The 24,818-nt window shown below is 40.4% G+C and overlaps 1 protein-coding gene across 1 annotated transcript in view; it reads right to left on the bottom strand.

The window, feature by feature from the left end:
* Positions 1-8,885: 8,885 nt before the first annotated feature.
* LOC134466833 (complement factor B-like) overlaps positions 8,886-24,818 on the bottom strand; it is a 41,424-nt gene continuing 25,491 nt past the window's right edge. The window contains exons 9-19 of the mRNA XM_063220717.1: positions 24,275-24,406; positions 20,735-20,824; positions 19,523-19,654; positions 19,192-19,292; positions 17,444-17,585; positions 16,186-16,318; positions 15,828-15,907; positions 14,322-14,440; positions 11,753-11,891; positions 10,380-10,429; positions 8,886-9,619 (exon numbers count right to left, since the gene is read on the bottom strand). Of these exons, the coding sequence (XP_063076787.1) occupies positions 9,470-9,619; positions 10,380-10,429; positions 11,753-11,891; positions 14,322-14,440; positions 15,828-15,907; positions 16,186-16,318; positions 17,444-17,585; positions 19,192-19,292; positions 19,523-19,654; positions 20,735-20,824; positions 24,275-24,406 (1,268 nt within the window). The 3' untranslated portion in view covers positions 8,886-9,469. The remainder of the gene's footprint in view (positions 9,620-10,379; positions 10,430-11,752; positions 11,892-14,321; positions 14,441-15,827; positions 15,908-16,185; positions 16,319-17,443; positions 17,586-19,191; positions 19,293-19,522; positions 19,655-20,734; positions 20,825-24,274; positions 24,407-24,818) is intronic.

Here is a 24,818-nt window from a genome sequence, read left to right as displayed (position 1 = left end):
TGTGATTTATGATTGACGAAGGCAGTTTATTGGGTTTAACGAATGTGTATCATTTGGCATACATAGTCATAGCCAAGCGTGTCAGTTGTAGTTATTAAAAACAAACTGCAGTCATCGCCTTTCACGCCTCCCTGCTGTCTGATTTGAGAGAGAAAGGGACCATGATCTGTTACCCTCGCTGAGGGTAGATTCCATGCTGTCCTTCTGATCGGAATGATTGTGCTAAGAAGAGGACTGGGCAAAGAAGTGGTTCTGTGCTAGCCTGGTTATCATCGACGTTCATGACGGCATGGTTGATCCGCCTCCCTTGGTTTTCTTATGGTTGTTTGCTTCCCGACACAGTGAAAGAAGTTCCCACATTTTCGGGAACTCAGAAAGTACTTCCATTGCTCTTGACCTGACTATTTGCAACGTCGAAGGCGTTGCGCCACTAGGAGGACGCGGCCTGGCTAGTTCTGCGCTGCTTTATACAGACCGTTTAACAGTTTAACATTCAATATCACCTTACACTTGACCCAAGGTCTCTTTGACCCGTTATGAGGCTGTTAGCGGCACCTTGCATGCCCAGCTGCTGTGAGTGTTTCCTTAAGCAGGTTCCTTGCGGTGAGTGAGTGAGGAGAGACGAGAGGCCCGGCCTTGTTCGCTGAAGCAGGGGGCCGGAGTGGACCTGGCATCCCACAGACGCTTCACACAAAGGGGACATTGATTCTCCTCTCCCCCTCCGCTCCTTACTCTAAATCAGCACACCGATGGTTCTGTTATGCCAACTCATCAGCGGGGACCATGCAGGAAATGTTCACTTAACTGAGGAAATCCTCAGTTTCCCCAGCCACCCTACGGGTTCAAACAGGCGCGAGTATACGACTCGGGTCAGAATAACACAAGAGGGCGTGTGGTCTCTTTGAAGGCTTGTTGAACAGACAAGCATGTTAAGTAATTAACGTAGACCTATTTATTTTGACAGCAAAAATCAATATGATAGATTTAAAAACAGTACTGTAATATCTACACCATTACAAAGGTTTCATATCTATAGTCGACATAAACAAAAACAGGTCAAACAATTGAAAAATACTTAACATTTACAATGAACTGACACACACACACACACACACACACACACACACACACACACACACACACACACACACACACACACACACACACACACACACACACACACACACACACACACACACAAAACACACACACACACACACACACACACTTTCTCTCTCTCTCTCTCTCTCTCTCTCTCTCTCTCTCTCTCTCTCTCTCTCTTTCTGTGTTTCTCTCTCTCTCTCTCTCTCTCTCTCTCTCTCTCTCTCTCTCTCTCACCGTCCTCTAGTGACATGCAATTCCCAATATCCCCACTAGGGTCATCACTACACACTGCAGCTGCATTCAGTGCAGCTTCTTGTCCCTCAAGGGCTTCCTGGTTTGAGTACTGGTACTACAGAGTAGGAATTGTGACTGAGCATGACAGATTTTTCTGATATGTACATACAATTTCATCGAAAACTTGCATGTTTATAAGAATACAATAGAATAGAATAGCATAGAATAGAATAGAATAGAAAGCCTTTGTTGCCTTTATACACAGGAAAAGGAGATTATCATCCTCCTTAAAGATTGACAGCACAAGTTATAAAAGTATAGGTAACACTTTACTTAAAGCCAACATTATAAGCACATTTATAACAAATTATAACGCACATTATAATTACTTACAACGTATTATGACTACACTCATAATGCTTCACAATGCTTTATATTAACAGTTATGAATAACTATGAATCTAGCTTATAATGCTTTATAAATACAAGGGTGTCATGAATGCTCATGACTGGCTATAAACTACAGGCTGTCTGATGGGGCTTATAGTACATTATGAGCACCTATACCCCTCTAGGCACAGACCTGGATGATAAACTGTCATAAGGGCTCATACGATGCTATAATGTTTCATGTGAGATCATAAGTCGTCAATGTGTGCTCTAAGTAAAGTGAAGTTCATATGGATGCATCTATATTGCACTGTATAATGCACATCTATAATGCATCATAATGTACTGTAAGCCCCATCAGGCAGCCTGTAGTTTATATCCAGTCATGAGTACTCATAATACCATTGGATTTATAAAATATTATAAGCTAGATTCATGGTTATTCATTACTGTTAACATAAAGCATCATAAAACATCATCGGTGTAGTCGTAATGTGTTGTAAGTAATTATAATGTGCATTATAATTTGTAATAAATGCGCTCATAATGCGCTATAGATATGGGCTTCATAGAAAGTGTTACCAAAATGGTAAATAATGTAGCTACTTATGAAATCTACCAAAAGCCTATTATGCTAGAGGAGACATCTGCACCCCAGCCTTGGCTGTGGCTCAAACAGTAAGGCACCACACTGTTATGCTGGCGTTCGCATCTGCACTGAAATAATTTCCCCCATCTGTCTCTCCCAACCATTTCTTGTCATCTTTTCACTGTCACCATCAAGTTAAGGTATACGTACAAAGGGCCCAAAAATACTTTGCAAAAGACATTATGCACCCTACTAGGTACTATGCAGAGACACAGACAACAGGTGACATAGACTTCGACAGAAGTGAGCAATTGAACAGAAGTTCATGTGGTGAGGAACATAGGCTAGTTATCATACTTCATAATTACACTGACTTAAAAATGAATGAAATTTTAACACACTGACCTCACTCTTTTTTTAATGGGCACAGCCTAAATGCAATACGCTGCAACCAAACAAGTCACGCTTGGTCACACTAAGATGGTCAGGTCATCTTTTGGAATGTTTCAATAATGCCGCATACAGGACATCTCGGACATCTTGTTTTTTTTTTATTCTGCAGGTCATGGCAAGCCTGATCACTGTTGCAGGGTTCAGGAGCTCATTAGAGAACATGTGCCAAACACCTGACCCTGACGCCTGCACATGGCATCATCTGGTCAATGGCGCCCCCTGCAGAGCCAAACATGCAAATACAGTTATATGCTTTTAGAGTCCATGGCAGAATATAATAGTTACTTATATTATACTGATATCATAGCATAAAGTAGTTACATGAATTATATTATATTATATTATATTATATTATATTATATTATATTATATTATATTATATTATATTATATTATTCTGTACACAATTTTACTCATGTAATTCTCAATAGGATCAGTAGCCTATGGACATTATGATGACTGCCTGATTCTGCTCCATGCCAGAGCCGGCTCTGCTCAATGCACGTAAACAGCGCCACCTCAAGAGGCAAGTGTGTCACTACAAGTGTGCAGTAGGTACGGTACACAGACTGACTCATGTCCTATAATCACATTTTGTTGATGTTGTTGTCCTCGTAAGCCTACAGCCTGATTTTGGTCATCATGACTCGCCCTGCATTGTTTTTATAATATATGTCTCTGTACACGATGCTATTCTAGGCTACGTATACAACACAGAATAAAGTAAGGCCATACATACACACACACACACACACACACACACACACACACACACACACACACACACACACACACACACACACACACACACACACACACACACACACACACACACACACACACACACACACACACACACACACACACACACACACACATGTTGATTGGTCCATTAAAGAACATGTAAATTAGCTAACATTCGTGTTCAGAGCACCTTCTACAGTCGTTGATGTGTGCAAACGCATTAGGCCGTCTTTGGAGCAGTGTGAGTTTGGACCGGTTCAGATTTAGAGAAACCAATATATTCAAACACAAGCAGGTAATTGGAGTGCTTCTGGGTCTTCACCTTTTTTCCTTGGTGCTCATCAGTGTAGGGGCTCTCAAACTTGGTCCAGGAAGACAGATGCTGAGGCACTCAAGGTTGCAATTTTTTTAACTTTTTTATTTGGCTACAATGCCTACGCGTTTCGGCCCTTATGGCCTTCTTCAGGGCGTATCATAAGGGCCAAAACGCGTAGGCATTGTAGCCAAATAAAAAAGTTAAAAAAATTGCAACCTTGAGTGCCTCAGCATCTGTCTTCCTGGACCAAACCAATATATTCATCTGACCATTTTGGCATTGTTTGGAATATAAAGGTATACGTAGGCTGTAACAGACAACATGTCATGGTCCAAATGAGCTATCATTACTTACCATTTTACTACTTTGTAGGTCTACTACTACTACGCTATTGTATATTGTATAGTTTTTATAGTCTCTGTATACAATGGTATTCTAGAGAGTGTTAGAGTGTTAGAGTGTACTTTACGTATTGTCCCTGGAGGGGAAATTTGTCTTGGGCTTCAACAATCACTGCATAACATACAGTACTCACTCACATACCCATACAACAGAGAACACAAAAAACATACAAACGTAGAAAACATAAAAGCATAAGAAACATGGAAAAAACCTGTGCACTCCCTTCACATGGCATGTCTATCTATCATTGAGCATTCTAATCGCATTGGGGACAAAATAGTTCTTATATTTAATCAGTCTGCAGTCTGAATATGACCTAGAAGGGGGGTGCTGTGGCGCAGCGCGCTAAATCCCCCCACATTTGGGCTTGCATGCCCACCCACGGGGACCCCGATTCGAGTTCGGCCGGGGTCATTTCCTGATCCTCCCCGATCCCTCTGTCCCATTCGCTTCCTGTCACCATCTTCGACTGTCCTGTCAAATAAAGGCATAAAAGCCCCTAAAAATATATTTTTAAAAAAGAAAAGACCTAGAATAAAGTACGGCCACAAGGTACAATGTAGATCATATTGTATGCTGATACGCCAAGATAAGACTATTAAACAAAAAAAATATACCCAAAAGGCTATTAAACTATGAAACAGGTAAACCACAACTGAAATCTTTTTCACTGTGAAACTAAACCAAAGCCTGCCCAAAGCATTCCGATGTGAGACATGGAACCTATAATGAATGAATGAATGAATGAATGAATGAATGAATGAATGAATGAATGAATGAATGAATGAATCTTTATTGTCATTGTACAGGTACACCGAAATTGGTAAAGTGCAGATGCTTACGGTGCTTAAAAATCAACAAAGAAACCTATATATATACTGTATAAAAAATAATTCAGATTTTAAAAAGTCAGCTGTGCAAAATTAAGTGTGTAGATTGCTTTTGGATAAAAACTGTCTTTTAGCCTGTTTGTTTTTGTACCCAGAGCCCTGTAACGCCTTCCTGATGGCAGCAGCTCAAACAGTTTATGTCCAGTATGGTAGGGGTCTCTGATGATTTGCTTGGCTTTCTTTAGACAGCGACAGGAGAACAACTCCTCTAAAGAGGGCAGGGGACAGCTGGTGATCTTCTGAGCTGTGCTGACCACTCTCTGAAGAGCTCTTCTGTCCGCTGCTGTGCAGCTGGAATACCACACACATAAACAGGCCAAATATATACAGTGCCCTCCATAATTATTGGCACCCCTGGTTGAGATGTGTTTTTTAGCTTCCAATTATTTTATTTTTTTTCTAAATAATATGGGACCTTAATGGAAAAAAAGAGAAAAATCCAACCTTCAATACAAGTGCATTTATTCAGTGGGGAAAAAATCCCACATAAAGAAAAAATTATTTGACATCAAATAATGTGTGTCACAATTATTAGCACCCCTGGTGTTAATATTTTGTACAACCCCCTTTTGCCAACAAAACAGCACCTAATCTTCTCAAATAATGTTTCACAAGATGGGAAAAGACAGAAAGAGGGATCTTCAGCCATTCCTCTTTGCAGAATCTCTCTAAATCATCCAGAGACCTGGGTCCTCTCCTCTGTACTCTCCTCTTCAGCTCACCCCACAGGTTCTCAATGGGGTTGAGGTCAGGGGACTGAGATGGCCATGGGAGGAGCTTGATTTTGTGTCTGGTGAACCATTTCTGTGTAGATTTGGCCATATGTTTAGGGTCATTGTCTTGCTGAAAGACCCAGTGATGACCCAGCTTCAGCTTTCGGGCAGAGGGCAACAGATTTTGATTTAAAATGTCCTGGTATTTCAAAGCATTCATGATGCCATGCACCCTAACAAGGTTCCCAGGGCCTTTGGAAGCGAAACAGCCCCACAGCATCACTGACCCACCCCCATACTTCACAGTGGGTATGAGGTGCTTTTCAGCATGCGCATCTTTCATGGTACGCCAGACCCACTTAGAGTGTTTGTTGCCAAAAAGCTCAATATTGGTCTCATCTGACCAAAGCACACGGTCCCAGTTGAAGCCCCAATACCGCTTGGCGAACTCCAAACGCTTGCGTTTATGATTGTGAGTGAGGAAAGGTTTTCTCCGTGCATGCCTCCCAAACAGCTTGTTGGCGTGTAGACAGCGCCTGATGGTTGATTTGGAGACTTTGTGACCCCAGGATGCTACCATTTGTTGTAATTCTGTAACAGTGAGCTTTGGAGATCTTTTGATTTCTCTTACCATCCTCCTCACTGTGCGTGGTGGCAAAATAAACTTGGGTCCTCGTCCAGGCTTGTTTACCACTGTTCCAGTTGTTTTGAACTTCTTAATTATTCCTCTCACAGTGGATATGGGCAGCTGCAGTTGAGTGGCAATCTTCTTGTAGCCTCTGCCTGACCTGTGAAGGTCGATGCACATCTGCCACACTTGTATGCTGTGTTCCTTTGTCTTTCCCATGTTTAAGAGTGGATAAGAGAAATGGCCTCGGTGTCACGTCATATTTATACCCCAGGGAAACAGGAAGTGATGAATTACTAATTAAATGTTCCTACATACTCTGGTAAACTTTGTAAACTACTGTAGAAAAGACAGAAATGCTTCAATTATATTTATTTCCTGGGAATTGTTAAGGGTGCCAATAATTGTGGAACAGGTGATTTAATGAAAAATAATTATATTTTCTTACCATTCATTTGAGTTGAAGGCTACATTTTCCTACAATTTTCAGTGTGACAGTATTCTTCTGCAATAAACACTGAATTTATTTTAAGGCTTTTAACACATCTCAACCAGGGGTGCCAATAATTATGGAGGGCACTGTATATATAAGCCTAAATTAGAACTCTTGGTCACAGAGATATATATATATATATATATATATATATATATATATATATATATATATATATATATATATATATATATATTTAAAAGGGAAGTTGAACTCTTGAAAAAAAAAGAAGAAGCAGAAGGGAAGGTGAACTACTGGTCACACATATTTAAAAAAAGAAGAAGGGAAGTTGTTTTCCAGGAAATTATTTCTGAGAAAAATGCTAGAAAAGTCCTTAGTCAGCATATAGCAATGGTGCTTAGGCGTACTGCCGGGTGCTTAGGCCTACTGTCAGCCCAGAAATGCCCATACAAGAAAAAATGATGAATTATTTTCCAGGAATTGTTTAAAAAGACCTAATAGAACAGGTCCTTTGATGAGGCAAGAAAAGATAAAAATGTTAAATTATTGAATTAAGATTTGTTAAAACAAAACAAACAAAACACCCGTGCTAGAACAGGTCCTTTGATGAGGACCAGTGCTGTATATTCCTATTTGCTGTTTGGACCCTAAGATATTAGACCCCAAGACATTCAAACTGAAAATCTACCCAAAGGCTAGTAAACAATGAAACAGATAAACCATATAAACAAAACTCTATTAAACTGAGAAACTAGCCCAAAGCATGCTTCCTATGTGGTAACATCAAAAAAGGGAAGTTGTTTTCTAGGAGATGTTTTCTGAGAAACATACTAGAAAAAAAACCTTACTGGGCAGTGGTACTTCCTCCTTCCTCCTCTTGTTTTTGAGAAGCATACCAGAAAAAAAAAACCCTTGTTGTTGGGGATGGTGGCATGTGATTTCTCAGAGGCCCCATCGTTTTGATCTCTCAATAATCAATAATCGATTGATTTCCCATGAATGAGCTACTTTGTACATTGTTGTCGTGTCAACTAAATTGTTGTCATATTCTTTAGGCCACATTCTGAATCTGACGCAGAAGCATACGCTACATTTGAACACAAACCATTCCAGCCAATGAATTGTATGACAACAATAGCAAGTGTGCCATGCTATAATTAATATATATTAATATATTAATTAAATATAAATTAAATATATTAATAGCTACAAGATGTCTGTGTATTTTAGCAAAACACACTCAATGAGTGAAAAAAACAACAACAAAAACGACGTTGAGTTGCAGGTGGAAATCTCAATGACGCCCTTTCAACTACTAGGACAAAAACGGCTCCCGCACACTGTTCACATTCGCAGAGCTCTGTTTCGAAACGTCTCAAGTAAATCTTTGCAAACGTGAACAGTGTGCCAGAGTCTTTTTTGTCTCAAGGTTGATGACCCAGTGGATCCACCCCTACGCATCTGGCCTAAGAAGGTGTGCAAAAATAGGGAAGTATGTATCAGTGCTGTTTGCTCCTGCTGTTTGCAAGCGCGCGCACACACACACACACACACACACACACACACACACACACACACACACACACACACACACACACACACACACACACACACACACACACACACACACACACACACACACACACACACACACACACACACACACACAAAGCATGGGTTAATGATCATAGATTTGGCCAGTTGAGCAATGGCACTTACGGGAAGACTCTGGCAGATGTGACCTCTGAACATGTGATTCTAACCCAAATAGAGAGTACAGGCTGGCTAACCAAGTGTCTGTTCCACACACACACACACACACACACACACACACACACACACACACACACACACACACACACACACACACACACACACACACACACACACACACACACACACACACACACACACACACGGACAGAGAGAAAGAGAGAAAGAGAGAGAGAGAGATGGAGAGGGACACATCTTTTTTTTAAAAACATACTTTTACCTTTTATTTTTGTATTTATAGTCACTTTTCATCAGCAGACAGGTACTCAAAGTTCATATGCTGACGTCCACAATGTTAACAAAAAAGATGTTTAATCAATTCATTATTTCAGTCAATATGTAATAGGTTTACACTGCACTCACAATAAAAAAGTTGCCAGATATTAACAAGTCTTTGGAAATTAAAGCATGTGGGTTATGTGCTCTGAGGAAGGTCTTAAAAAAACGAAAGTTTAACAAACAATCAAAAAGGATTTACGGTAAGCATGCAAATGATATTTTTTGTCTCAAGCCTCTATTATTTCAGGGCACTAAATCCTAGCCTGATTATCATCGACTCTCAAATCTCTTCGAGACTTGGTCTGACCAAGAGCATTACAATTAACATTTCCAAAACGGTATGGTCGACCCGCCTCCCTTGGTTTGCAAATGGTTGTATGCTTCCTGTGAAAGTGGGAGGAGTTCAGATTTTCCGGGAGCTCAGAAACAATTTTTGTATAGCCCTTGGCCTGACTAGAAGCAACGCTGAAGGTGTTGCGTCACGAGGAGGGCACGGTCTGGCTAAATGAATTCAAGAGAGTCCACATGCTTTCTGAGGAACGGTTGCACTTCAAAGAGACTGATGTGGAAGTCCCTGTGTTTGGCATTGGACATCTGGTCCCTTTTCACATCGCTGCAGATGTCGCTCACTCCCCAACTGACAATGCCCACCTATAGTACACAGAAATTACACTTAGTTGATGCTTTTATCCGCGATTTACAGTTATTTTAAAGGACCAGTTCAGTCAATTTCAACATGCAGTTGAAATGCTCACACTACCCTGGACTTGTCAGTACCTGAGATTTTTTTTTGCTTCTTCAGCCTTTTCCGAGATCCTGGTCATTGTAATGGGGGCAGTGCTTTGTTTACATTTCAAAAAAACATTTATATTTATTCCCCAAAACATCCAAAAGGTTATACAACATCAGCAGACAACTAGCAAACAGTGGTACCTTTCGGGAAAATATTTGGAGTAGGCCTATGTTAATAAAAAAAAAATGTAAACAAACGCTGCCCCCATTAGAATGGGTCATATCTCGGAAAGGGCTGAGCCGAAAAATGTGGCATCACCGGGTATTGACAAGTCAAGGGTAGCGTGAGCAATGCAACAGCATATTGAAATTGACTGAACTGGTCCTTTAAGTACAGAGTATTGTCGCTTTCTCCCCAAATGACGATGCCCACCTATATGGCACAGCAGCCTGTAAGTTATTACATTGCATTACACTTGTGTATTACATTTCTCAGGGTGATTGCCTATTCTAAATGGAAACAGATCATGCCTGTGTCATCATGGGCATGTGATCAACACAGATCATTGTGTGTGTGTGTTTGTGTGTGTGTGTGTGTGTGTGTGTGTGTGTGTGTGTGTGTGTGTGTGTGTGTGTGTGTGTGTGTGTGTGTGTGCGTGTGTCGGCGCTTCAATTCTACCTGTATTGACCGCTTGTGTCTCTCCAGGAACAAGGCACCTCCGGATTCTCCTGTAACACAATACATATAAGAATGGACCCATAAATATATTATATTCAAGCAATGAAGCCATTTACACAATATATAAAAACAATAAACCCATAACAACAATATAGCCTATATAGCCATATACATAATTTATGGTGAATTCAGGTAAATTGGGACACTTTTTTTTTTTTTTTTTTTGCATATTTAAGCGAATGTCCCAAAGTGGCCCAATTTACCTCAATTCACCCCCACAGTATATAAGCAATGAAGCCAAGCACACAATATATACAAGCAATCAGGCAATACAAACAAGCAATGATGCAACAACACAAACAATACATACGAGCAATAAAGCCATACAGGCCCCACTGTGGCGCAAACGGTAGGGCACTGCACTGTTATGCTGTGGACTTGGGTTCGATTCCCGACCAGAGGTCAGGGTAGTGCAACCACAACTAATGCCACCAGTGTTGCCAGATTGGGTGGGTGCCCGCCCAATTGGGCTACTTCGCATGAGCGTCGGCAGGCAAAAACGGGAAAAATTGGCCATTTGGCGTTTTTTTAAGCCGTTTTGGGCCCAAAGAAGTCAGTGTAATTTGTTGAATTTGGGTGGAATTTAGCGCATTTTGGCGGTTTTTGAGAACCTTTTGGGCGGGATTTGGTCAGACACATCTGGCAACACTGAATGCCACTATTGTATGGATTAGATGCAATGTTTTACAGTAGCGTTTTGGAGAGCGCACACATCCAGATAAAACTGGTGCCGGACTTAAACACGATTAAACATGAAAAGAAGGAAGGTCCGTTCACTGTTGCTGCTCTCGGTTTATTCAACACAACGTTTCGACCAGTCTGGTCACCTACACCTGAAGAAGACCAGACTGGTCGAAACGTTGTGTATAATAAACCTGGAGCAGCAACAGTGTGCGGACCTTCTTTCTTTTCATGTCAGATGCAATGTTTAAAGGGACACTGTGCAGGAAATGGTCAGAGAAGGTACTGCAACTATGCTGCTAATTAAAACTGGGCTGCCTATTGCCAAATTTGATCTTTACATGAAAGTTTACTAAGTAATAAGCAAATATTTTCAAGTATGGTCCAAGTAGAGTCATTTTTGCAGCTAAAAATAGCTATATTTGGAAATTCAAAATGGCGGACCATGGAGAAGATCCCCCTTTTCATGCATGAAAAGTGCAATATTTCCTGTCATAATGAATACTTAGACTTTGGTGGTAGTGGTAAGTATTCATGAAAAAGGTAACATTAGTGAATGGGCAGCATGAATTCTGGATATAAACAACTAAAAATCTCACACAGTGTCCCTTTAACAGTGTCAGTGATCTGACCTTTGCAGGCGGCATGGTCTGTTTCCGGCTCCACTCCCCCGGTGCAGAGGAAGCGCTCCGTCAGCATCTCTTGGTAGTTCGTCACATTCTCCACGTGTCTGGCTACTTGGAAGCACGGCTGCTCCTGCAAAGACTGAGTCTGCAGAGACGGCGTGAGAGTCTTCATCAGTTTTCCACAATGTGCGTGTGTGTGTGTGTGTGTGTGTGTGTGTGTGTGTGTGTGTGTGTGTGTGTGTGTGTGCGCCTGTGTCTGTGTGTGTGTATGTCTGTGTGTTTGTGCTTTTGTTTCTTCCTTTATGTGTGTGTGTGGATGTTGGTTCATGTATGCATATCTGTATGTGTGTGCATGGCTTGGCATGCATTAACCCTCTACTGCATGGGGTTGCCATATGGCAACCGTAAACTTTTTCCAGTTTTTCTAATAGAGGTTGCACTATAATCTGTTTATTTATACTTATTTGTGATAAGACAGCCTTTTACTTTGAAACCAAAAAACCTCAGGTCACATGATTAAGAAATAAACACAGGAAGCCCTTTTTCATCAGCTACTTTCGTGTGTGGAGGCAGAAATTCTCTAAGCTATGAGATAGGCATCTCTCATTGGCTCCCATTATAGCCCCGTTGGCGAACGCAGCCAAGTAAAAGATGAATGGGAGCCTATTGGGCTAAATGGCTCAGCAGGGATTTGTGACGGTTCTGTTCTCTGGTTTGTAAAGATGTGTGCACATTCTGTACCTTATCATGGAAGTTGTATTAGAAGTGAAGTTAAAGGTTCTTGACATGGCTTTGTTCTCCCAAAGACGTGTTAGTTTTGTCCTGCAACACGCTAGCATTCGGCTAATACCTGCTGGCTGAGGAATCTCTGCGACTATTCACGACCAGAGCTGACGAGAGACGTACTCTGACTGATCCTAGCAGAGACATCTACGGTCACACACCTCAAAACCCCCCACCGCCGTCCAACATGTTAATTGAAGGTGCCCAAATTCTTAAGGATGAGCACAGTCATTTCCTTTACCTCATGTACACATGCCGCTTTTCCACCACCTTAAATGCAATAAATAACAGGTGTCCGCAACAATCCTAACATAACTTTAAACACATCGACTTCTGAAGTCAGACTTAAAACTACAAAACAAATGGCGTAGTGCCGTAAAGTCGACTGTCACGTGTTATGTCATTGCTATAGTTGAAATAAGGGTCATTTTCACGAATCTAACACTTGACAAGATGCAAACGTGTCGGCAAATGCTTTCACTTACTCATATCTATCGAACGCGACTCCATTGTTTCCAGGGAAAAAATCACACGGGCAGATAGTTCTATGAGAAGCGTACAGCCCCATTGGCACCCATTCATTATTTACTTGGCTGCGATAACATAGCTGCAGTGCCACTCCTGGCCACACCAGCTAGTGGTCGTTCTTGTACAAGATTCCATTTTCTTTGGTGGAGGTCATCGCTCGAGGCCTCCATAAACCAAGGTATTACTAACATTTCAGCCCAAAATATTGTTATAAAAAAATACAAACACTATCTGGAATATGTAAACTGTTATTTTTCACTTTAGAAGCAAAGGTATTTTTGTAAAATGGTAAAATGTTATGGTTGCCATATGGCAACTTCATGCAGTTATGGAACAACATTGTTGGCCATTCACCCCAATCAACCCCATTGGAATGACTTGGAATTGGATTAGTATGAGGCTATTTTTACAGATCGTTCTTATAATTTTTGTCCCAAATCACTCATTTGAACTTATATTTGTAATTTTAGACATGCTTAATGTGAAAATGCATTGTAAATGTTTGCAAATAAGTGTAAACAACCTTTTCGGAAGCTTTTATGTAAATGTGTGTACATGTCTATGGGCCGTCTTGTAGACCATATTTTGCTATTTTACCAAAAATATTTTCACTAACTACTAAGAATATTAATTTTATTCATGTCATTTAATGAGTTTTAACATTTGGAAAGTAATATATTGAAGATTTATGAAGGGAAAATTCTCTTTTTAAGGAAAAACCTGATTTTACACAAGATTCCACGACTGCATGAAGTTGCCATATGGCAACCATTAGCTAAAAACTTAATTTAAAATAAAAATTTAAAAAATGTTTTGGAAATCTATTATTTAACTCATTTTAACACTAAAAAAGCACTGAAACATTTTTTACACTGTAAAAATAATAATTCATGCAGTAGAGGGTTAAATTCTGTGTTTATGTGTGGCGTTTCTGGTAGGGTACGACATTCAATACAGAATTCCACAGGTGCTACCTACACAGAACAGATAGCCGTATGCAGGTCCAGCCATACAACACACACACACACGCGCACGCACGCACACGCACACACACACGCAGACACACACACACACACTCACTCACACACACGCGCACGCACGCACACGCACACACACACGCAGACACACACACACAGATAGTCGTACACAGGTCCAGCCATACAACACACGCACGCATGCGCACGCATGTGCACACACACACACACACACACCGCTTCAAGTAACATATTAAATGACCTAAATGTAGCCGTAGCCATTGACATACCTTTTTCAGCTTGATCATGGCATGTTTCCTGACATGTTGCACCTTACTTTGCGGCGTAACTGCCCGCTTAAGGGACCAGAAATTAGCTTGCTCATTATCTTTGCTCAACAGTGTGTCCTCTGATGAAAAAGATTACAAAATATATGTGACTATACTATAAATGCAAAAACTTGCTCAGAGAACCATCGGAAATACCAATAAAGAAAAAGCAACCAAATACACAAACATGCAATAGCCAAAAGTGGACTTGTCTTAGTAAATATTTTAAGGGACACTGTGCAGGAAATGGTAAAAAAAGGTACTGCAACTATGCTGATCATTGAAACTGGGCTGCCTATTGCCAAATTAGATCTTTACATGACATTTTACTAAGTAATAAACAAATATTTTCTAGTATGGTCCAAGTACAGTCATTTTTGCAGCTAAAAATGGCTATTTTTGGAAATTCAAAATGGCGGATCATGGAGAAGATCCCCCTTTTCATGTATGAAAAGTGACATTTTCCCAGTCATAATGAATACTTAGAATAGGATGGTGGTGGTAAATATCCATGAAAAAGGTAACATTAGTGAATGGGCAGCATTAATTCTGGCAATAAACAACTAAAAATCTCACAGAGTGTCCCTTTAATGATTTTACCTAAAGGTGCACTTTCTTCACCACATTTATCCATTTACAAATGTTACCGTTTTCACTAATACTTACCACCACCATCAAATACTAAGTATTCATTATGACTGAGAAAAATGCACTTTTCATAAGTGGATCTTCTCCATGTCTGCCATGATGACTAACAAATGAAGAGTTCAGATGCAAAAACCCCTAAGTACCTTTTCAGGAAAAAAAAATCTTAATTCATTTTTATTCAATACAAAGCTATCAAAATTGCATATTTTTTCATTTTATTTATGTAACTATTTATATGTATTAAAAAGTACATGAATGTAAACCACACCAACAACGGGGTTCTCTAAAATATAGAAGTGCAGGTCTTCAGTAATGGAGTTTTGCATCTGAACTCTTCAAATGTTACCTTTTTCACTAATACTTACCACCACCATCAAATACTAAGTATTCATTATGACTGAGAAAAATGCACTTTTCATACATGAAAAAGTGGATCTTCTCCATGTCTGCCATTATGAATTTCCAGAAATAGACAATTTTAGCTTCGAACTGTATTGCGTTTTGGTCATGTTAGTAAATATTAGTTTATTATGAAGTAAATATTCATGAAAAGATCAAATTTGTCTATAGGCAACACAGATTCAATGAACAGCATAGTCGCAATGCCTACTCTGCCCACCATCATAAACAGTGCACCTTTAAGACGTTACAAAATATTTTTTGAGAACTTTTACAAACTACCTGACTGGCGACACGTTTCACTGGTTTCACATACAATATTTGCAGATGTATCCAATTATATTAGGTCAGCTTTTACTGTTGTGAAAGACAATGGTTGTGTGTTGCAATCCAAACAGGAATTCCTAGTGTCATACTCACTCTGTGTCTTGCATGTGGCATCATCTCCAACTATTTTCAAAGCCCTGCTAGTTTCTTTGGTGCAAGGGATGCAGATGGGTCTGAAATGATGAAAACCATAAATTATGGATACTTAAATCAATTAGTGTTAATGAGTATTGTTGCCATGTTGATCATAGACTTATGACCTAAGTAATGACAGATTCGTTTGAGCCCCCTAAAATGGGTTATTTTTTTAAAAAAACTGTTGCACATTCTAAAACTGTCTGTACGCATGTGTATGACCAAAACCAATGCGTTTTCAAAAACATCCAAATAGGCTAAGCGTAAACAGCTTCTACACTGTATCTCTGTAAGGCATTATTACTGTAAGACAAACCTTATCTCCTTGTCAAACTTGATATCTGCAGTGAGTTCAATTAGGGCTACATCATAGTCATAAAACTCTTTGACTCCTTTGTCCTTTTTCCCCGCGATGTTGTACTTTTCGTGCCTGATTAAGCTTTTCACCACTGAGGAAGAAAAAAAAAGAAAGCTGGAAATTTAATTTTTAAAAAGTGAAAATATTATTTTAAGATCTACTGTATGTAGTTTCATCAAGGCCTCCTTAATGGTTTTGTCCACCCCTACTGAATGAATGAATGAATACATTTATTTGACAATGTTGATGTAAAATATGGGACAGCAACTGAACCAAACATTGAAAGAAAGAACTAGTCGGGGATAACAAAAAAATCCATCGAGGTCCCTAGATGGTAGGAAAGAAGGGCATATGGCAGCATTCTTACATACAGACGCAGATGCATAGGCTACATATCTACATGCATACATACATATTCAAACCACCATTCATTCTAAACACATAACAAAAGAAATACATTGAAATGGATCTGATTACAACTGACACTTTAAATCCTTTTTTCAAGTTTCGCTTGAAAGTGTCTAAACTACTTATTGCTTTGAGTGGGCCAGGTAGCCTATTGCACAGTACAGAACCAACATATTAAAAAGACTCTTAGCCCATGCTTGAAGCCTATTGTACCACGGGGCGATCGCGAGTGAAACATGAATGGGGGAGTCAAGGGCTAAAAAGCTAAAATAATAAACAAATTTTACTCCAATTTCCAGTCACAAACATCATAAATACAGTTCGTCTTTGAAGAACCATAGTTGGTATCATATATGAGAAGCTATTTTGACATTATTATTCTGATTGAATTGAATCGTCACTTCTGATTTTGAATCCATATATGGTTCAAATGATCTCTATCATTAGCTTTCAATGTAATTCTGGATGAAAAGAGACGATATGCTACTGTAAATCTTAGACAATATCTGAGTTTGTGCTATATTTTCTTAACAGCATCCTGATAACCACTTGCAACCTCTGTTAAACCCCTACACAGCACGTTGGAACGTCTCATGAACAGACACGCACGCATCCACGCACGCACAAGCACAAGCACACGCACACGCACAAGCACACGCGCACGCACATCCACACACACACACACACACACACACACACACACACACACACACACACACACACACACACACACACACACACACACACACACAGACACACACACACACACACACACACACAAATAATGCGAAAATACAGTGAGCCTGACCTGGTTTTTGTTTGTTGCTGAGCTCCACAGTAATGTCATTCTCTGTGTCCTCGGAACTGAAGCAGTGGGCTGCCGTTAAGATGAAGCGCGGTGTGATCAGAGAGCCTAAACAGTCCGCTCTGCTCTTACGGACTAGCTTATGCTAAAAAAGAAAAAATATATAAAACTTTATTTATTACACATTGTAAAACAAAGGAGATAGGCACTCCGCACTTCTAAATTAGCAATACGGTGCAATCAGAGCAGGACTAAATTAAAAGTGCAAAGGAAAAATAATCTGGTGCCACACTTGATGTCATATTTTTTGTTATTTATTTTTTCAGTGCAGTAATTCTAACGTTTCGACATGCGTCTACATCGGAGTCCACAGAGATGAGATAACAAAAAATAGACATCCGTGTGGCAGCAGATTCGTTTCCCTTTGCACTTATTACACATTATTTCCTCAAGGGAAAGCGGGAAATTTATGTTGCTCTAATAAGGCGTCCATATAATAGGTGAGTCTGGTTGAATCCCATTACAGCAGTTAGCCCTATGCGAACCCCTTTGCCCCTTTGCCTCTGTTTTGCGCGTCCACGTGTAGGGGTAGTGGCATCCCGATTCACGTTCAGACAGATGGGTAGGGGTAGGGAAAAGGGCTTTCCACCCCTCCGCGCGGAGATTTTCCAACACCAGACTCCGCAACGGAGGGCTACGACAGGTTTCCCTGAATGCATTGCGAATTCATTTAAAAATTGGCGGCAAGCCGCGGCACCCACAACAGCACACAAGTTTCAGTATTTTCGCCACAATTGACCGTTTTAAAGTGGTAACAATTATTCCATTGCACTAAGTTTAACATTGTCCTAATGTTTTATGGCCCTTTTCTCTGTGAAACGCACATGAAAACAATCGCTTTTAACTCAACCTAATGCATGGAATTAGTGACAGCTGTGAGTGTCATTCCGTGATTGTTGAAGGGGCATCCCAATCCATAGGGGTTGCGTTTTCAAGCCCTACACCTTGTGGCTTTGTTTGAAAGCATTAGGGGCAAGAGGAAGGCAAAGGGGTAGGGGTGGAGATTAGTAATGGGAAAGGCCCTTTGTCATGCCAACGGCAAGTAAGAAATTCAGAACTGTATATAAAGGGATTGGATGCATTTGTGTTGAGGGTTTTTGGTAACATTTAATTTTTTAGCGTTACATCTATTAGCACTAATACATACAATATGCCTGTATAAGTAACTGTATAAGGTATGCACTAAGCAAAATCAAACAGTTGTTAGGCATGTTTTCACAAATGGCCTCAGCTTCTGCTTAGCCTTGCAAGTTACTTTTGCAGGCATTAACATTGTATGTATTAGTATGCATTAAATGAAACACTGAAATTAAGTTTTTTTGAAGGACTGTATTCCTGTGCATTTAGTGAGCGTAAAAAACAGGCCATCTCATTTTGTTGGGGCTTAACTGGGCTTGAAGAGGCTTTCTTGTTTTTGCAAAAGTTGTTAGAATCTCTTTATGTATGATTACATTTGGAATTGTTAACAGGCAACAGAAATGTTGATAATATCACATTAAAAAATGGGTAACAATGAACAGGTCTAAAGGACCAAACAAATCAACAAATTGCATTTATTTCTATGGGCATAAAACTGCAGAAAAAAACCCGCCAAATGGGCGATTTTCCCCGTTTTTACCCGCAGACAGCAATCCCAAGCAGCCCAATTGGGCGGGTAACCGCTCAATCTGGCAACACTGCCCTTCACCCACCTTGATTTGAACCAGCCAAGGATGTTTCTGAGCTTGATCAGTATCATCACTGTAAGCGTAGTCTCTGTGAAGGCCACACAAACCCACACTGTTGCTCTCATCTGAACACAATAAGGAAAACACAGGTAATGGTGAAAAAGTATCCAAGTACAAAATGTCATATACCACTAAATATGAAGATAATAACGCTTATAATAATTATAATAACAATAATATTATTAATAACAATAATACACAACAACAACAGCAACAAAAATAATACATTATACTTTTTTAGCACATTGCCTATATTATGTTTCATATAACTAGTAACTGAGCAATGTTTACCTACCTAACATCTGATCAAAGGTCTCGTGTAGTGTGCTCATGTTGTTCACAAAAAAGACATGCTTCTCCCTCTTTGTGGCAAAACTGTTGAGCTCTTCCTTCTGAATGTCCTCTCCCACACCGAACATGTAAATATCTGGAGAGCAAACGAGTAGTGTTAGACGTAGAAAAGAGATATCCTCCGCGCTCATGCGCTTCACAATCTGGTACGTCACGGGAAAGGACAGGTAATTGCAGGGAAAGCAAGGGGTCACCGGTGCATCTTCAGATGTGGAAGTTTACTTCTTTTAATGGGCAAGTGCCAAGACTAACGTTTCGACGTTCTCACGTTTTCTTCAGAGTCAATAGTAGACATTAGACGTTTGCTCACTAGGGGAGCAGGGACGAATCAAAACATCATGAGGAGGAAGGTTCAGTTCATTTATAATTGTCCCCTTAGCCAGCGATTCCTAACCAGGGGTACGTGTACTGGATGCGAGCAAACAAACAAATATATGAGGAACAGTGACATTGGGATGAAGGGAATAAAGAGACTGCGGGAGTACTCACAGTAGTCCAAAAAGGCTTAGGGGGTACACATTACGCAATACAAAAAAGGTTGGGAAACATCACCCTAAGCAGTGGCGTTCTATCCATTTGAGGGCCCTATCGGAATATAGATATGTGGCCCTCTTGAATTATTTTTGCTGGCATTTACCATAGCGGGGATGATTGTTGGGGGGGCCCTACTGTGGATAGTTTTTGTGGGGCCCTAGACAATTGCCTAGTCAGCCTACTGGTAAAACCAGCTCTGTCCCTAAGAGAAATTTGTTTTAAAAAACTGTCAAACTTGACACAGCAAGTTACAGTAGATATCTAGACATCACCAATACTCTCGCACAGGGGTCAATCCCAAGGTTCCCCGGGTCCTATGATAGAAAAAGGGAACTAAGTTCCCCGGTCCTATACAAAGACCAGGGAACATAGGACCCAGGGTACATAGGTATGGTCCCCATGCACACACACTCAGAGAGACAAAAACCATCAAGGCAGTATAGGTGTCCCTCCTATACCTTCATTCATAGCTTATACAATACAACACAACATGTATTTCTAGTGCCGTATCACTCTGAAGTTGACTCAATAGCTTAGATATGCTGTTGCTGATCCGAGTGTCGCCATTTTAAAACTCTGTGAGGCCAGATTCAAAGGGAGACAGTAGAGTAATATTTCTCACCAAGGTTGTTGGCTTCATGCTTGTTGCCTTGCACCAGAGATTCAATTTGCTTTATCTTTGGCAGTGGCTTTCCACCCATATTGGATTCACCTGGGAAAAGTAATAAATATAGTTATCTGGTCTACTGCCCGTGGTTTACTACCAGTGATGGGCAACCTAGATTAATTAGTTACAATCCAGTGCCACATGTTCCAAATGGTTTTGCAAATTCAATTCGACCAAGTGATTGCCTGATTGAATGATCACCTAGTTGATTTGGAAAACCAGATCAATATGTAGCACTGGATTGAATCCAGGTTGCTCATCACTGTTCACCACCCATGGTCTGGTCTTGGACAGTGCATTTGTGAATAGTTTACAAAAATAGTCTGCATTATTTTCAAAATCCCTCCATCTCGTTTTATTAAATTGGCCTTGACTTTGATATTTGATTAGACTACTTCGGGGAAATACTTAAAGTACTAAAATGTACATATTTATATGGATTGAAGGGTTTCGCATCTGAACTGTTAACCCTCTACTGCACAACGTTGCCCTCGGGCAACACAATATTTCTTCAAACTATCAAAACCAATCAGAATGCTTTATTAGACATCATATTACAATCCAATGTGGTTTGGGTTCCTGTGTATTGCAACATTAGAAGGTGGGACTTCCTTTCTTGACCAGCAGTCGATGGAGCACATGGCATGAGAAAGAGGTAAGATTATTTGCATGATTTATGGAAGTAAACTTGATACAAACTTGAAATAAAACATACGGCAGTATGCATGAAGGTGTAAAGAAGACTTTTTGAAGGTTTTAAGAAAGTTTTTCACTTTGTAATTATTTAGAAATACATTTTTTCTTTTCGTTGCCTTAAGGCAACGTTGTGCGATAAGGGGTAATTTTGTTGATGCCCTTCTTATCATTGCTTTCTTTGTGTGTGGTTGAGTTATCACTCAAATGTTATGTATTTTCATACTGCAAATGGTGGGTATTAGTACATTTAACTGCTTTATCATTTGTAATAACTTATTCTACACATTTTGACAGAAAAATGGACACAAAAGTGTTCTATGGACGAAAGCGAAAGGATCTGCATGTTAGGGAAATACCATCTGACAGTGAGGACAGTGAGATAGACAGCAATGCCAGTGATGAGGAGCTGATTGCAGAACAAGGTTTGAGCAGAAGTGGGAAAATAGGGTGTGAACTTTTGACTGTGACTGCTATCTTATTTGTTAACAAGTCAATTGTAGCCTAAATATAGATTACCAGGTATCGAGAGAGCATCAAAAGTTACAGCAAACATTATGTTTCATACACATACAAGGCTGGAGAATTCACATTTTGTTATTTCCTGTTTTTTTTGTAGCCATTGGAGGGGGTGAGGATGAGGCCATTGATGATGACGAGACTGTGGAGGATCAAGAAGATCAGGAAGATGATCAAGAAAATGATCCATCTCATGGAAGAAGTAATTCTACCCAAACCCCAAGATGGAAAACATCACACATCCCTGCCTCTTCTGAATATCCCGAATGGACAGGCATTCTCCAACACTCTGGCGATATCCAGTCTCCATACCGTTACTTCAAGAGGTTTTTCTCAGATGATTTGATTGAGTCCATTGTTCAAGAAACCAATTTGTTTAGCGTGCAACAAAATCCAGCCAAGCCACTTGACCTTACAGTTGATGAGCTTGAACAGTTCCTTGGTACAGTAATGTACATGTCCCTCTTCCGCCTCCCAGCCACCCGAATGTATTGGAGCCGAAGTACACGTGTTGCGCAAGTTGCCGATGTGATGTCCCTCACACGGTGGGAGGCCATCAAGAGATGTCTCCATTTCAATGACAACAATAGCCTCCCTACACGAGAGATGCCCAATTTTGACGAGCTGTACAAGATTCGCCCTCTCCTCGATCATATCCTGCCCAAGTTGAGAGAAATTCCAATGCAGGAGATGCTGTGCGTTGATGAGCAGATGGTACCTTTCAAAGGAAAAAGCAGAATTAAGCAGTACCTACCCAGTAAGCCAAAGAAGTGGGGGTACAAAATTCTACTTCTTTGTGGATCCAATGGCATTCCATACAATTTGGAGGTGTTTGTGGGGAAAGCTGTACATCCACCTGAATTGGCAGATATAGGTGCAAGCGGCAATGTGGTGCTTCGTTTAGCCGAACCAATCCCAAAACATCAAAATTCCAAGATGTTTTTCGACAACTGGTTTACCTCCGTTAACCTAATGCATGTGTTGGCACAGCAAGGCATCCATTGTGTAGGCACGGTGCGCCTAAACCGCTTACCAGGCAGTTGTATGGCGAAGGAGGAGGATCTGAAAAAGGCAGGCCGTGGGTCCTTCCAGGAAAAGACGGCATTAGTTGGCTCCACTGAGTTGCATGCCGAGATGGTACGACAACAGGTCCGTTACCCTTCTCAGTACGTATCAAGGAGCTCAGCCCATGTCCCAGGTTGACCGATGGGACAAACGGCAAAAAAAGTCATCCAAGTGGCATGTCCTGCAGTCGTGTCAACATACAACCGACACATGGGGGGTGTTGATTTGCTTGATTCCTTGATTGCGCTGTACCGCATACATATCAGGTCAAAGAAATGGTACCACCGCCTTGTCTTCCATGTGATTGACCTGGTGGTGGTGACAAGCTGGCTACTCTATCGACAGGATTGCGTAGAGAGCGGGATGGCAAGAGGTGACCACATGGCCCTTTATGCCTTCAAATCAGAGGTGGCACAGAGTCTGTGCAAATTTCAGAAAGAGGGGAAAAAAAGAGGCAGACCCAGTGGAATCGCACAAAAATATGAGGAAAAGAAGAGGAGGCAGGGACCAACGGCTCCCATCCCCAACCATGATGTCCGCTTGGACAAAACATCCCACTGGCCAATTATGGCAGACAAGAAGGGAAGATGCAGGGTGCCTGGGTGCAGGGGAACACCCAAAGTCATGTGCGGAAAGTGCAATGTGCACTTGTGCTTCACCGCACAAAGCAACTGCTTCATGAATTTCCACATGGAATAAGGTTTAAATATAAGGTTTACATGATGGACAATTCAGTTGGTAATGTCAAAATGTGTTTAGTTTGTTCTATTTGACATTTCAGTGTTTAAAATGTTATACCTGTACTGCTTTGTTAGAATTGTCTATTGTTATGGTTCTCCATGTGGGTTTATCCCTTGAGCGCACAACGTTGCCCTCAGGCAACAAAAAAATATCTTGTAAGGGGGGGGTTCAAAAAAATAAAAAAATGTTTTATATCAATAAAGTACCCCAAAATAAACCAGGAAATGCTCTGTAGTATTTTTTTTTCATCCAACATCATATAGCGTGCAGTAGAGGGTTAAGTTATTTAACAAACTTACTCAATAAGTATGCATAGCCCACATTACATGAACAAACTCACTAAATACACTAAACAACACCAAAACAATCTTGACCTTTAAAAAATAAGTGATGAACTCAGTGAATAAATGCATGAATGAATAAATGCACAAATGAAGAGCAAAAAGAATGAATACATCAAAGCATAATGTTCTTTACCATCAGTAAACATGATGATGACATGACTCTTTTTTGGGAAATTGAATTCATCAAAAGCTTTTATCCAGCTAATTTGACTATAGATGTGGTGAAAAGCCTTTGTGATGTCAGTTCCCGCTTCATCCCTTGTGGCTGTCAAAAGAACAAACACAGAACAAACTAGAATGGGCACTCGATAGAGCGCAAACCTTCGCCTACGCCCATCTTCAGAGTGTGGGGCATAACATTCTCCAAATTTTGGTGTTAGTTTCATTTAAATCGGACCGGAATATCGTAATATTACATTTTTGGCCCAGTCTTGACCTCTTATTCAATTCAGCATGCACATGTTGTTCTGGCATATAGTGCTTGGCAAAGAAAAACGTTTTTGACCTTTTCGTGACCTTGACCTTGACCTTTGACCCAATCACTCCCAAAAAGTAATCAATTGTTCCTTGGGTCATGACCAATCATCCCACTAAATGTCATAAAAATCGGCTCAATTTACGTTTTTGACCTTTTTGTGACCTTGACCTTGACCTTTGACCCAATCACTCCCAAAAAG

The sequence above is a fragment of the Engraulis encrasicolus genome, chromosome 17 (genome assembly GCF_034702125.1).
Source record: "Engraulis encrasicolus isolate BLACKSEA-1 chromosome 17, IST_EnEncr_1.0, whole genome shotgun sequence".
NCBI classification, from domain to species: Eukaryota; Metazoa; Chordata; class Actinopteri; order Clupeiformes; family Engraulidae; genus Engraulis; species Engraulis encrasicolus.
This window is presented reverse-complemented; position numbering and strand designations above follow the sequence as displayed.